This window comes from Saccopteryx bilineata, chromosome 2 (genome assembly GCF_036850765.1).
Source record: "Saccopteryx bilineata isolate mSacBil1 chromosome 2, mSacBil1_pri_phased_curated, whole genome shotgun sequence".
Classification (NCBI taxonomy): Eukaryota; Metazoa; Chordata; class Mammalia; order Chiroptera; family Emballonuridae; genus Saccopteryx; species Saccopteryx bilineata.
The window spans coordinates 361,509,525-361,522,233 of NC_089491.1; the positions used below are offsets into that span (position 1 = coordinate 361,509,525).

General features: G+C 46.5%; 1 protein-coding gene across 3 annotated transcripts; it reads left to right on the plus strand.

The window, feature by feature from the left end:
* Positions 1-54: 54 nt before the first annotated feature.
* MRM3 (mitochondrial rRNA methyltransferase 3) lies at positions 55-8,417 on the plus strand. Of its 3 annotated transcripts, XM_066263094.1 has the most exons (4): positions 55-385; positions 635-879; positions 4,147-4,314; positions 6,845-8,417. In XM_066263094.1, the coding sequence occupies exons 1-4, from the start codon at positions 72-74 to the stop codon at positions 7,384-7,386; spliced, it is 1,269 nt and encodes a 422-aa protein (XP_066119191.1). In that variant the 5' UTR covers positions 55-71; the 3' UTR covers positions 7,387-8,417. The 3 variants fall into 3 exon arrangements, with proteins under 3 accessions (XP_066119191.1, XP_066119193.1, XP_066119192.1); XM_066263096.1 differs by lacking the exon at positions 635-879 and having other exon boundaries at positions 251-385; XM_066263095.1 differs by lacking the exon at positions 55-385 and having other exon boundaries at positions 692-821.
* Positions 8,418-12,709: the final 4,292 nt, after the last annotated feature.

Consider the following 12,709-nt stretch of genomic DNA (forward strand, 5'->3'; position numbering starts at 1 on the left):
GGCCTCGTGACTATGACGTCATCGATCGCCGCTGGCGCGCTTTCGTGACGCAGCCCACGGCGCGGAGGAAGATGGCTGCTGTGGTGAAGGGCGTAGGGTGGGCTTTGCGCCCGCTGCTGCCGGTGGTCCAGACTTGGGACCTTGACGGCCGGCGCTGGGTCCGGGCGCTGCGGCGGAGCCCCGTGAAAGTGTCGTTTCCATCTGGACAGGTGGTGGCACGGAAGCCTAGTCATGAGAAGCAGCCCCGGAAGGTGGCGGCTGAGATGAGTCCCCACGTGCAGCGACTGAAGCAGCCGGCTCAGGAGCCCACATCCCAGACGCCCAGCACTTGGGAAGAGTCCGGGCTTCGCTACGATAAGGCTTTCCCCGGGGACAAAAGGCTGAGGTGATATCTTCCTAAAGCTTGTGGAGTATTCCTGTTCTCGTCCCGCCTCACATGGGACCTTAACCTCTTTCCTCCAATTGGAGGACCTATTCCAGCACCTTCCGCTGGTTTTTATGATACTCGGAGGGTGCATAATACCTTGCTCAGAATAAATTTGTTTCTCCCTCTGTGAAGGTTTCAATGTCTGTTAGAACTAGGTGTATGTATCTGGCATGTTTGGTAATTACCACTCTTTGTTTCCGCCTACAGCAGTGTAATGACAATAGTTAAGTCCAGGCCATTTCGGGAAAAGCAAGGGAAAATCCTGCTGGAAGGTCGCAGGCTGATTGCAGATGCACTCAAGGCTGGTGCTGTGCCAAAAGTTTTCTTCTTTAGCCGTCTGGACTACTTAAAGGAGCTGCCCATTGATAAGCTGAAAGGTGTCAGCCTCATTAAGGTGAAATTTGAGGATATCAAGGGTTGGTCCGACCTAGTAACTCCACAAGGAATATTAGGTCAGTGATTAATATTGTCAAACTAGAAGTAGAGATTTAGGATTATTTGTTTATACTTGTCGTAGGGTAACAAATTTTATTTAAACCAAATTCAAAATGGTATTGCCTAATCTTTTAAGATACCCAGAACAGTTCAGTTCTCAAATCTTAATGTAAATCGTGCATCTTACATTATTTTCAGTGGAAACTGAAGCTAGTTTTTTGTCATTTGTATTAAGGCTATTTATTCCTCACACATTATTTTTACATCACTTTTTCAACCTTTAATGTCCAACTGAGCCTGACCAGGCGGTGGCTCAGTGGATAGAGCATCGGACTGGGATGCGGAGGACCCAGGTTCGAGACCCTGAGGTCGCCAGCGTGAGCGCTGGCTCATCTGGTTTGAGCAAAGCTCACCAGCTTGGACCCAAGGTCACTGGCTTGAGCAAGGGGTTAATCGGTCTGCTGTAGCCCCACCGTCAAGGCACATATGAGAAAGCAATCAATGAATGACTAAGATGTAACAACGAAAAACTAATGATTGATACTTCTAATCTTTCTCCGTTCCTGTCTGTCTGTCTGTCCGTATCTATCCTCTCTCTGTCTCTGTAAAATAAATAAATAAATAAATAATGTCCAACTGAAAATTAAGAAAAATGTGTACCAAAAGATTTAGCTCTCCACAAAACCTCTGCCAGAGTGGTGATACCTATCATTGACTCCCTTATTCTAGAAGTAGGTCTGAGCAGTAAGCTGCAGTTTACTGCCGTTTAGCCAATTGAACAGGAATCCTTGTCTTCATTAGATTGAATCTAACTTAAGGTTTTATGTAACTGTGATACTTATTAGCACTTAGAAATTTTTTTTTAAAATACGGAAAGACTAAATTCATTGTATATTTTTGACATTGAAGTTAAAAAGTTTCCCACCAGCTCTACATAGCTATACTCACATTAGCTACACCTCTAGTCACTACACCTTGCTACAGTGAAAGTATCACTCATTTTTACCATGTGTGCCTATCCTGGACTTCTGTAGTCCCTTGGTCACTATGACTGTTTGTGATTTTACGGCTTTTAAAAATATATATTGCCCTGGCCAGATAGCCTGGTTGGTTGGAGCGTAGTCCAGAAATGCAGAGGTTGCATGTTCAATCCCTCGGTCAGGGCACATACGGGAACAGATTGATGTTCCTCTCTCCACCCTCCCCCTCTCTCCCCTACATCCTCCCTCTCCTCTCCCTCCCTCCTGCCTCTAAATAAGTAAATAAACTTTATGAAAAACATATTAGCCTATCCTTGTCATGGTTTATTTCAGATTGGGGGGGCGGTATAGGGAGAAATAGATAAGATCTAGCACTACGATAGAAATGTAAAATTGGCACCAAATAAAAGAAAAACTCCCAGTTTCATACCTATTCAGTGCAGTTCTATGTGGGCTCACTCACAGATTTTTTAGGGCTCCTTAGGTAGCTATCCCGTATAGCCTCTACAGACTCGTCACTGACTGATGCCTATCAGAACGGGGTTTCTCCACCAAACTGCCCGTTTCCTTCAACTGCTTATCCCACCGAGTATTCCTATGTGGTGGCGCTTCGTTATAAACACGCCAATATTCACATTGCACTTTGGTCATGGATTCGAATTTAGTCAGCCACAGAACACACTGAACTTTTCTTTGTACCGTCCACATCTCGACTGGCATGGCCGTGGGCTGCTCCACTGTATACACGGTGTTAGTCATCATCTGCACATGCGCACATGCTGCCACATCATCCTACAGAAACTGGGAGTGTTTTCCTTTTATTTGGTGCAGATTTCACATTTCTATCGTCTTTTGTTGCTTTCCTGTGACCGGTCAAAAGTGCACCATGACTTTACGGAAACACTGTACTTGTCAGACTTCTAAAACCCATAATGTGTCTTCTACTACAGCAGTTCAAGTGAAAGTTAAAGGAATTCTAAGGTTTCCTGCCCTACTGAATGCTCTGGTGGCTCCCTTCCTGTGTCTTTTTTTTTGCTCCCTGTGACTCTTAAGTGCAAAATCTATTTACAGCACAAAGATGCCTGGTACCATTCAGTTGCCTTCATTGATAGAGCAGGTATAAGTATTTATGTGTTCTTGGCGTGAATAAACTGGAAGAGTTTGTGTGGAAGTCAGTTTGACAATGTTAGTTAACATTAGTAGTGCACACACAGTGTTTCTTCATTGCACTTACAGGTGTTTTTCCTAGGGAAATATTTGGACATATGCACAGAGTCATACAGGGATGTTTACTGCAGGGTTGTTTATAATAGGGAAAACTGAAACTATCTAAGTGTCAGTTGAGAAAGAGTTAAATAAACATGGTACATTCAAATTACAAAATAACATGTAGCAGTTAAAAGAATAAAGTAGTTCAGAATGTTTTTGTGTGTGTGTGGCAGAGACGGGGAGACTCAGAGGGACAGATAGGGATGGACAGACAGGAAGGGAGAGAGATGAGAAACATCAATTCTTCGTTGCAGTTCCTTAGTTCATTGATTGACTTCTCATATGTGCCTTGACCGGGGTGCTACAGCAGACCAAGTGACCCCTTGCTCGAGCCAGCGACCTTGGGTCCAAGCTGGTGAGCTTTGCTCTAACCAGATAAACCTGCACTCACGCTGGCAACCTCGGGGTCTCAAACGTGGGTCCTCCACATCCCAGTCCAACGCTCTATCCACTGTGCCACTGCCTGGTTAGGCCAGAATGTATTGACATGGTAAGTTCTCCAAGATATGTTATCGAGTTAGATCAGTAGACTACAGAATAATACACGGTATGATTTTTTCTTTCTGTTAATGTGAAAGAATAAAACACTTGCCTCGCCTGTGGTGGTGCAATGGGTAAAGTGTCGTCCTGGAATGCTGGGCCCTGTTCAATACCTGGACTTGCTCGGTCAAGGCACATACAAGAAGCAACTACTACAAGTTGATGATACCTGCTCCTTGCCCTGCCTTTATTTATATATATATATATATATCTTTAAAAGTCAATAAATAAAATCTTAAAAAAAAAATAAAGCACCTATATATATGGGTAGATACACATTTATGTAGGTAGCTACATGGAACAAGTTCTGAAGGGATAAGATACAGTCCAAGATTGAAAGCAGTTATGCAGGGGATCATGGCAGGACTTCATGTTTGCATCCTTTCAATCAGAATGTGTTTGTGCAATTAATATAGAAAGTGGTAAGTAAATGAAAAGTCAGATTATCCCCCGTGTCCACATTAGACAAGTGAACTGCTTATTTTGTTTCCCTAGGGATTTTTGCCAAACCTGACCATGTTAAGATGACATTCCCAGAGATTCAGCTTCGCCATTCACTGCCCTTACTGTTGATTTGTGACAATCTCCGTGACCCTGGGAACCTGGGGACAATTCTGAGATCTGCTGCTGGGGCAGGCTGCAGTAAAGTATTACTCACCAAAGGTAAGTGTACATGTGACTGGTGGACTGAGTGGCCATTTGTAAGTGAGCTGGCTCTATGGACAGACGTACATGGATGTTAATCTTGGATCTGCCCCTATTAGCTGCGCATCTATGAGCAATGTTTGGGGTACTGGTTTTCTCATCTGCAAAGGGGAATATTAACAGAATCTACCTGGTAGGGTTGTGCTGAAGATTAAGTGACATGGTGCACATACAGTACTTAGCACTGTGGCTGGCACAGTAATTCAGTAGATGTTGACTTTTTTTTTTAATTATTTTTTTTTAATTTATTCATTTTAGAGGAGAGAGAGAGAGAGAGAGAAAGAGGGGGAGGAGCAGGAAGCTTCAACTCCCATATGTGCCTTGACCAGGCAATTCCAGGGTTTTGAACTGGCGACTTCAGCGTTCCAGGTCAATGCTTTATCCGCTGCGCCACCACAGGTCAGGCAGATGGTGACTGTCTTTTAAAATTATTTCTACACCAGCTAGGTTATTAAAGAAGTCAAAATTAATCAGGGAAAGAAGTAGATGCCACTTTTAATACTTAGTTTCAAGTCCTTTATTTATTGATCTTGAGTTCCCAAATGTTGGGTATATGAGACCTTTCTAACCCTTTACATTCTGAGTCCTGTGAAAGGAATGACTTCAACAGAGCGATTATGAAATTGTGATAAATTTTCCTTAGCCTCAGAAGTCAAATACCCCACATACAAGTTAGACTCATTACATTTCTTTGTCTCCTCTCATTAGAAATGAGGATTAGTAAAGTGGTTTTAAACAGACTTGCCCAACAGTTGGGACAAGCCTAAAATGCTTATTACAACCGAGGGGGAGTTTGGGAGGGAGATCATTCATCAGGAACATGCACGATACCTTTCACTGTAAACTGGTGTTAGTACCCACTGCTGACACTTGCCTAAATTGCTCCTTTAAACACTTCCCCTTGTCACATGTTGGAGTGCATTTCTCTGCCAGCATGAGAGCGAGGTGCTACAGATCCACCGTCAGTAGCCACTTACCTGCCCACTGTTGAGAGCTCTGAGAGCAGGTGTGGTTTTGGAAATGTACGTATATAATCCAAGCAGTGGGATTTTCACAGTGATGCTGGTGGCTGGTATATAAGCGGTAGGGAGAGAGTAGGGAACACTTGGTGTAATGCCCAGTATTGAGGATAGGAGGATGCGGGGGGGGGATCTCATCTTGCCCTGTACTCTCCACCAACTAGAGGGGTCACACTAGATGGCTCTCCTCATGAGCATGGGTCCCTCTTTTTAAAATTACTTACAATGAGGAGACTTGTGTTAACAGTGAGGGGAGGATGGTAGATTATGGTGACCTGGTCCTGCTGTCTCTTCCAGTCCCATGGTCCTGGGAAAGGTGAAGTGTCTGCCAGTGTATAGACCTGGCGGGGTTTTGCACGTACCTGTTCATGAGAGTTCTTTTAGCCTTCCTACTGTAAGAGTAGCTGAGTATATGAATGACAAGGCTATTACCCTGGTTCTCCCTGGATTACTATAATTGCCTCCAATCCAATTTCTCCATCCCTAGCATCTTCTGTGCTCCAATCCAGATTCAGCATTGAAGCCAAATGGGTCTTTCTAAAACATAAACCAGATTCTGTCACTTTGTTCAAAATCCCTCATTGCCACTTGTCTTCTACATAAAACCCTAAACTCCTCATGCCCAGCACGCCCAGCTTCCTTTGCGTTGGTCCTTGCCTGCCTCCCATCTTATCTCCCACCACCCCTGCCCATGTTTTCCTGATTCGCCTTACTTGGGGTTCTTGGACTGCGGCACTCTGTCCTCTGCCTCTGCCTTTCTCTGACAAGATCCTCCTGTCCTTCACGGTCCAGCTCAGTGTCATGCCCTCTAGGATGTTTATCCTGATAGTCCTGCTTTGTACAAGGGCTTTTTTTCCCCTGTTCATGTCTATATCATGAGTTCCTTGAGGTTGGGAACTTGAATGCTCTTGGCAGCTCTGGGCAGTGTCTGGCAGACGTGTGGTAAACATTGAGGGATGATTAAGTCTGATCCAGCACTAGCAGGAATTTCTCTTGCAGTCCCTCTGTGGGGCATTGCCACGCTAAGGGAGGCAGAGGTGCCAACTGTCAGAAGGCTGCAGTAGGGCTTTTTGCTTTATCTCCTGATCCATAATTAATCCGATTTACCATATTTTTCCGTGTATAATATAACTCACCTTTTTTTCAAAAAATTTGGGGTCTAAAAACTCAGTGTCTTATACAGTGGTTGTGGCATTTCAAATGCCATAGATGGAACTGAAGATGAGGCAATATATGAGGATAGTGATTCGTCATCAGACACAGATAAAAGTACAAGCTAATGGATAGGAGTTTTGACAGTGATGAGGAGTTGTATGAATTTTATGATGAATAAAACTTGAGTTCAATAACTTTATGTAATATATTATTTTTCAAATTTCAGGCCCCAAAAGTAAAGTGCGTCTTATACATGGGGAAATATGGTACTTTGAAATCTCAACTGGAATTGGATCCTGTTTTCTATTTTCTAGGCTGTGTGGATGCCTGGGAGCCCAAAGTGCTGCGGGCAGGCATGGGCGCACACTTCCAGGTGCCCATCGTCAACAATCTGGACTGGGAGACAGTGCCCAACTATTTGCCTACCGATACCCGGGTCTACGTGGCAGACAACTGTGGCCTCTATGCCCAGGCCCAGACATCTAATAAAGCCATTGACCATGGCTGGGTATGTGACCAACACCTCTCAAAGCTTCACAAGTACGAGGAAGAGATGGAGGATGATCTAGAAACTGGAGCCAGTAGGGGCTGGCTTCCTGAACTTGAGGTCCAGAGCTACGACGTGGACTGGACAGAGGCGCCAGCAGCTGTGGTAGTAGGTGGGGAGACCCATGGCGTGAGCCTGGAGTCTCTGCAGTTGGCCAGCAGCACCGGGGGCAAGCGGCTGCTGATCCCTGTCGTGCCAGGTGTGGACAGCCTGAACTCGGCCATGGCTGCCAGCATCCTACTGTTCGAAGGAAAGAGACAGCTGCGGGTAAGGGCGGAACACTTGAGCCGAGACAGGCGTTACCGCTGAGAGGGGCCATGGGAGTGACCCTCAGTGTGAGGTTGTCTCCAGCTCCTGCTGCGTTATTCGGCTGTCAGAGTTGGTCATTGTGGCTTCCAAGCAGGTCGACATGATGCTGTTGGATGATTATTGGGAAAGTAAGAATTTCCCTGAATTTCTGCTTATTTTCAAAAATAACAAAGGTCAGAATTCTTCCTGAGGTCTCCTAGCTCCCAAATTTTTACATACATGTAAAGGGTACAGATGTGGCATTCAGTAGCTCACTGTTCTTTCGGCTTGGCCGTGTCAGTCTGCACTGTTTGTTCAGGCCCTGACTTACAGCCACTGTGTATGTATAACACAGTCTTCCCTCCATTTCTGGAGAAACCGCAGAGTTCATCAGGGGGTGTTATACCTTCTTGGCATTTCTGCAGATGTCTTTTTGAGGTCTCTTTGTTCAGAAAAAGGAAGAAACAGTTTTAAAATCTTCAGCTTAATCCTGCATCTGTCAGGAAAGCCATACCTTTTTCACTTGCTTCCTGCTCTTAGTCCTACTTTATATAACTTCCATTTAATATAATGACTGGAGTTACTTATTTAAATTAATCCCTTCTCCTGCATAGAGGAACAGAACTGCTTAGGAAAATGCCAGCATTTCTGTCTGCTATGTGAGCAGAGGGCTCCTTCGAGGGGAGAGGATGAGAGTTTGGGACCCTTGGGCCATAGTACTGCAGCAGGACCCTGCTGTTCTGTCAAACACCCCAGGGACAAGGGCAGGCTGGATCCTCACCAAGTGCCAGCTGGGGGGCAGCCAGGAATAAGAGGGCAAATGCAGATAGTAATTGCTGTGTTTTAAGTTACTATGGGAAGGCGTGGCCTGTGGTGGTGCAGATAGAGCGTCTACCTGGAATGCTGGGGTCACCAGTTCAAAACCCCGAGCTTGCCTGGTCAAGGCACGTACAGGAAGCAACTACTATGAGTTGATGTTTCCTGTTCCTCCCCCCTTCTCTCTCTCTCTCTCTGTCCTCTCTCTAAAATCAATAAATAAAATCTTGGCCTGACCTATGGTGGTGCAGTGGATAAAGCGTCAACCTGGAAACCCTGGGTTTGCTGGGTCAAGGCACATATGGGAGTTGATGCTTCCTGCTCCTCCCCCCTTCTCTCTCCTAAATTGAACAAAGTCTTTAAATAAGTAAATAATTTTTTTCCCTGACCGGTTGGCTCAGCAATAGAGCGTCGGCCTAGCGTGCGGAGGACCCGGGTTCGATTCCCGGCCAGGGCACACAGGAAAAGTGCCCATTTGCTTCTCCACCCCTCCGCCGCGCTTTCCTCTCTGTCTCTCTCTTCCCCTCCCGCAGCCAAGGCTCCATTGGAGCAAAGATGGCCCGGGCGCTGGGGATGGCTCTGTGGCCTCTGCCTCAGGCGCTAGAGTGGCTCTGGTCGCAATATGGCGACGCCCAGGATGGGCAGAGCATTGCCCCCTGGTGGGCAGAGCGTCACCCCTGGTGGGCGTGCCGGGTGGGTCCCGGTCGGGCGCATGCGGGAGTCTGTCTGACTCCCTGTTTCCAGCTTCAGAAAAATGAAAAAAAATAAAAATAATTTTTTAAATTACTGTGGGAAGGAGGTGGCTGGGACTGACGTATGGGACCTATTTCAGCAGTGTTTTTGCAGCCACAGAGAAGACGGTTGGAGCTGCAGGGTAGTCTTACCACATTCCTTCTGTAGAATGGCTTCTATAATGGTTAGGATTCCTCGGGAGCCCTTCAGCTGCTCATTCCAGGGAGGCTGCTTTGCGGGCATGCCCGAAGGAAACAGTGACACCCTTTCCTTCCCTTTTGGCTCCCCCAGTCCCTGGTTAAACTTCCTCTCAAAATAAACTAAAAGCTCAAGCATGACTCATGCCCAAAGTGGCAGGGTGGGATTGCTCTGGAGGGATTTTGCCAGCTTCCTGGCCAGAACTGCTGCTCTGGTGCCACCTCTGGTCTGGCCTGCCTGGGGCCCTCCACAGATGTCTCATGCAAGTGGCCCACAGATTGTTCTTAAGACTGTATGCTTTTGGAAAGTAAATGAGCCCACAAAGGCTGGGCCTAGTCTGCTAGCTTTGCAGCCATGGTACCCATCATACCGGCAGGCTACATCTGGGAGGAAGCCCAGACACTGACCACTCCTCTGTTGACATTTGGTCTCTCAACACCTTGGAAAAACAAGTCACCAAACAGAAGTTCATGCCCTGCATGAAACCAATCTGCAACTTCTGTCCTGGATTATGGTTCCTGCTAATTTTTGTTAAAAAATAAAAATCAGTGAAAGAACAAACCCTATAAAGTAATTCTAAGCCTATTTTATCCTGAATGTAAGATGGAAATGAAATGTACATTGCAATCACTTTGTGGTCAATGGCTTACTTTTGTAGGAATAATTTAATGGGAGGGCAAATTTTCCATTTAAAATGCTACAAGCCCTGGCCTGCTAGCTCATTTGGTTAGGGCATCATCCCGTTATGTCAAGGTTGCAGGTTTGATCCCTGGTCAAAGTATAGACGAGAATCAACCAGTTGAGTGCATGAATTAAGTAGAAAAATTGATATTTCTCCCTCTCTAAAAAATCAGTAAGTAAACTGCAAAGGAAGCAAGTGGTGAAATTCTTGTTTGCAGAGTAATACTGGAAAATTAGTATCTTGAATTCTCAAGTTTGAGGCCAACATTTATTCTATCACATTTTCCTGGGAATAATAAGAATTTAGCAGTACAGTATATGACAAGCAAAACACTGCTTGACTGGAGAGCTGTCAGGTTGGCCAAGCTACCGTTTGCCTTTGTGTTTGAGCATAGCTGTAATTTGATTTCTGCCACAAGGTGGCAGCCACGCTGCAAGACCATTCTCAACCAAAGGGTTGGGGATTTTTCCTGGTTTAAGTTGAAAAAGATGGAGAAAAGTCTTCCTCCACCACAGGGCATTTTGCAAGCCATTTGTGCTCAGAGAGGCTGATGTTGGAGACTCGTTCAGACTGTCACTCATTCTATGGGCAGAATCTGAAGTATAGGAGGACAGCGGACCAAAAACTAAGGGGGAAATGCATAAAAATGAGAAGTGGTCCCAGCAAATAAGTTAGCACACCTTTTCTTTCTGAATGGAACCTCCGAGAAAGCAGCAAAGCAGCTCTGGCAAATGCTGATGTCCCCATGCCACACACTGGGAAGGAGCTTCAGGAAGGCGGGGGGGGGGGGGGGGGGGCGGACAACGACAGGGTCCTCCTTTTCCCTTCCCCCCAATCACAGCTGCTAGCTCCCACATTAAGGCCCAGAGGATGAACAGACCTGGGGACTGTCTCCACCTCGGTCCTACCACTTGCCCCAGGGTTAATAGCAACACCAGATGTCACCACCATCTAAGCTGAGCTGCATTTAGCTCCACTTTCATTATTCTGCCACCAAAGATTCAAAACCAGCACCTTACCCAAGCTTCCGTGTCTGGTGCTGAAAACCACTGGTTGCCCTGCGGGGCCCAGGGCTTCCCTCTTGGCCCGTCACTTCTGCCTTCCTGCAGGAGCAGACCCGACTGGCTCACCTTTAACAGTTTTTAGGGAACAGTCACATAGACACCTCTAAACTTCAAGACCTTATTTTTGTCTCTTTTCAATTAAATACACAAAGGCAATAATTATAAGTCAAATTAATGGATGGGCCAGGATGACAGCTCTAGATGTCTCAATCTCTGGACTAGGTCGTTGTTAGACTGGAGCAGGACTGCTGCTCAAAGGCCAAACATGACCAAAAAATCTGAATGCATCCCAATGGTATCTGTTCTGTTCTTACTACATTTGCTTTGTAGGGAAGAGCTACTTTTCTCAATTGAAGCCTCCCATCCAAGTACTAACCAGGCCCGACCCTGCTTAGCTTCCGAGATCAGACAAGACCGGGCGTGTTCAGGGTGGTATGGCCATAGACCTCAATTGAAGCCTCATAGCTGCAGAGGGACACCATCAAAGCTGCTGCGTCCTCAAAAAGCAAGAAGGAAGGGAACAAAGGTGTGGGGGGGTGACATGGCTGCAGCAGGGTCTGGCCTCCAAGCCTCCTGGGAAGCACATACCAACTGACTGCAAGCCAGCAGAGTGGCTCTAGATTGGTTGGGCACTCCCATATCCTCTGATGTCCAAAGGAGGTATATCTTATGGTCCTGGTCCTAAGATCCTGCCTCCTGCTGTATCCTAGTTACAGCTCATGTGGGTAAATTTTTTTTGTGTGAGGCATGAGCACCCACAAATCCAGACATGAGGTTCTGTCTCCAGGCCTTCCCACTGGCCTGCTGGTCTGCGGACAGAGGCTCCATGCTTTGGCATACTATTTAATGGAAATCTAACAGTCCCCCAGAACAGGTCCTACTCAAATTTAATAACACATTTCCTGGCTTGGGAAGTACCCTAAACACCAAGGGGGTGAGACATTCTTATGTCTTGAAAATTAAGCCTATTTACTTCATGCTTTCACGTACAAGGCGTGTGTAGAACATGCTAATGTCATATTTTCCCCAGTAGGAGAAACCCTAGCCATATAGCAGACCCAATATAAAATTTTCCTGCATACAAGCCTTTTGTTTCCTGGAAAATATCTCACCCTTTGCACACACACCATTAGCACCAATAATGAAGCTAATAAACAACAGCCATTTGTCCCCAAAGAATTTCCCCTTGAGCAGCCTACCTGGAGGAAAGCAGGGGGTGCTCTCTCCCTGTTGGTATCAGCAAAGAGGGATGGGGGCTACGTGCCCAGTTCAACAGAGCTGCTTCAGGGGGAATTTGAAAGCTGAGCCTGGCCTCCGTCAGTCCTCGGTCCACAAAGCAGCACCCAGAGAAGAGCTGCAGGGGGCCTGGCCGAGCCTCTCCGCAGCCTGGACTGCGGTGGCATTCTGGGCCAATCGGGCAAGCACTGGCCTGCCCAGCCTTGCTCAGGTCCCTCCCAGCGCTACACTCCAGTGCACACAGCATTTCCACACCTCGGGCGTGCAGGCACGTGTGGTTTTCTCCTTAAGGCACCAGTGCAACAGCTTCCTTAGATCCGGCAGATTTGTTCCTGGACCATCCTACTATGTCTTTACATCACTGCAGAATCCATTTGCTGTCCTGGAAAAAGGCAGCAGCAGGAGAAAGCAGCTTTTCTGTGTCTTTAATTAGGCAACAGGAAAAAACAGTCTGGCTGAAAATTACCACTTGAAACTTGGCTGATGCCAAAAACACCGTACTGGCTCCCTGTGTTCAGATAAGTGAGCATCATTGATTTTGAGGACCCACCTGGTGGGGGATGGGGGGCAAAGGAAGCTGGTTCTCAGTAGCCCTCTGGCTTCTGCAGCTGCCCAT

Coding starts and splice junctions, on each gene's coding strand:
- MRM3 (XM_066263094.1), top strand. CDS start 72: ATGGCTGCTGTGGTGAAGGGCGTAGGGTGGGCTTTGCGCCCGCTGCTG. Junction 880..4,146: donor AACTCCACAAGGAATATTAG/GTCAGTGATTAA, acceptor TTGTTTCCCTAG/GGATTTTTGCCAAACCTGAC. Junction 4,315..6,844: donor TAAAGTATTACTCACCAAAG/GTAAGTGTACAT, acceptor TCTATTTTCTAG/GCTGTGTGGATGCCTGGGAG.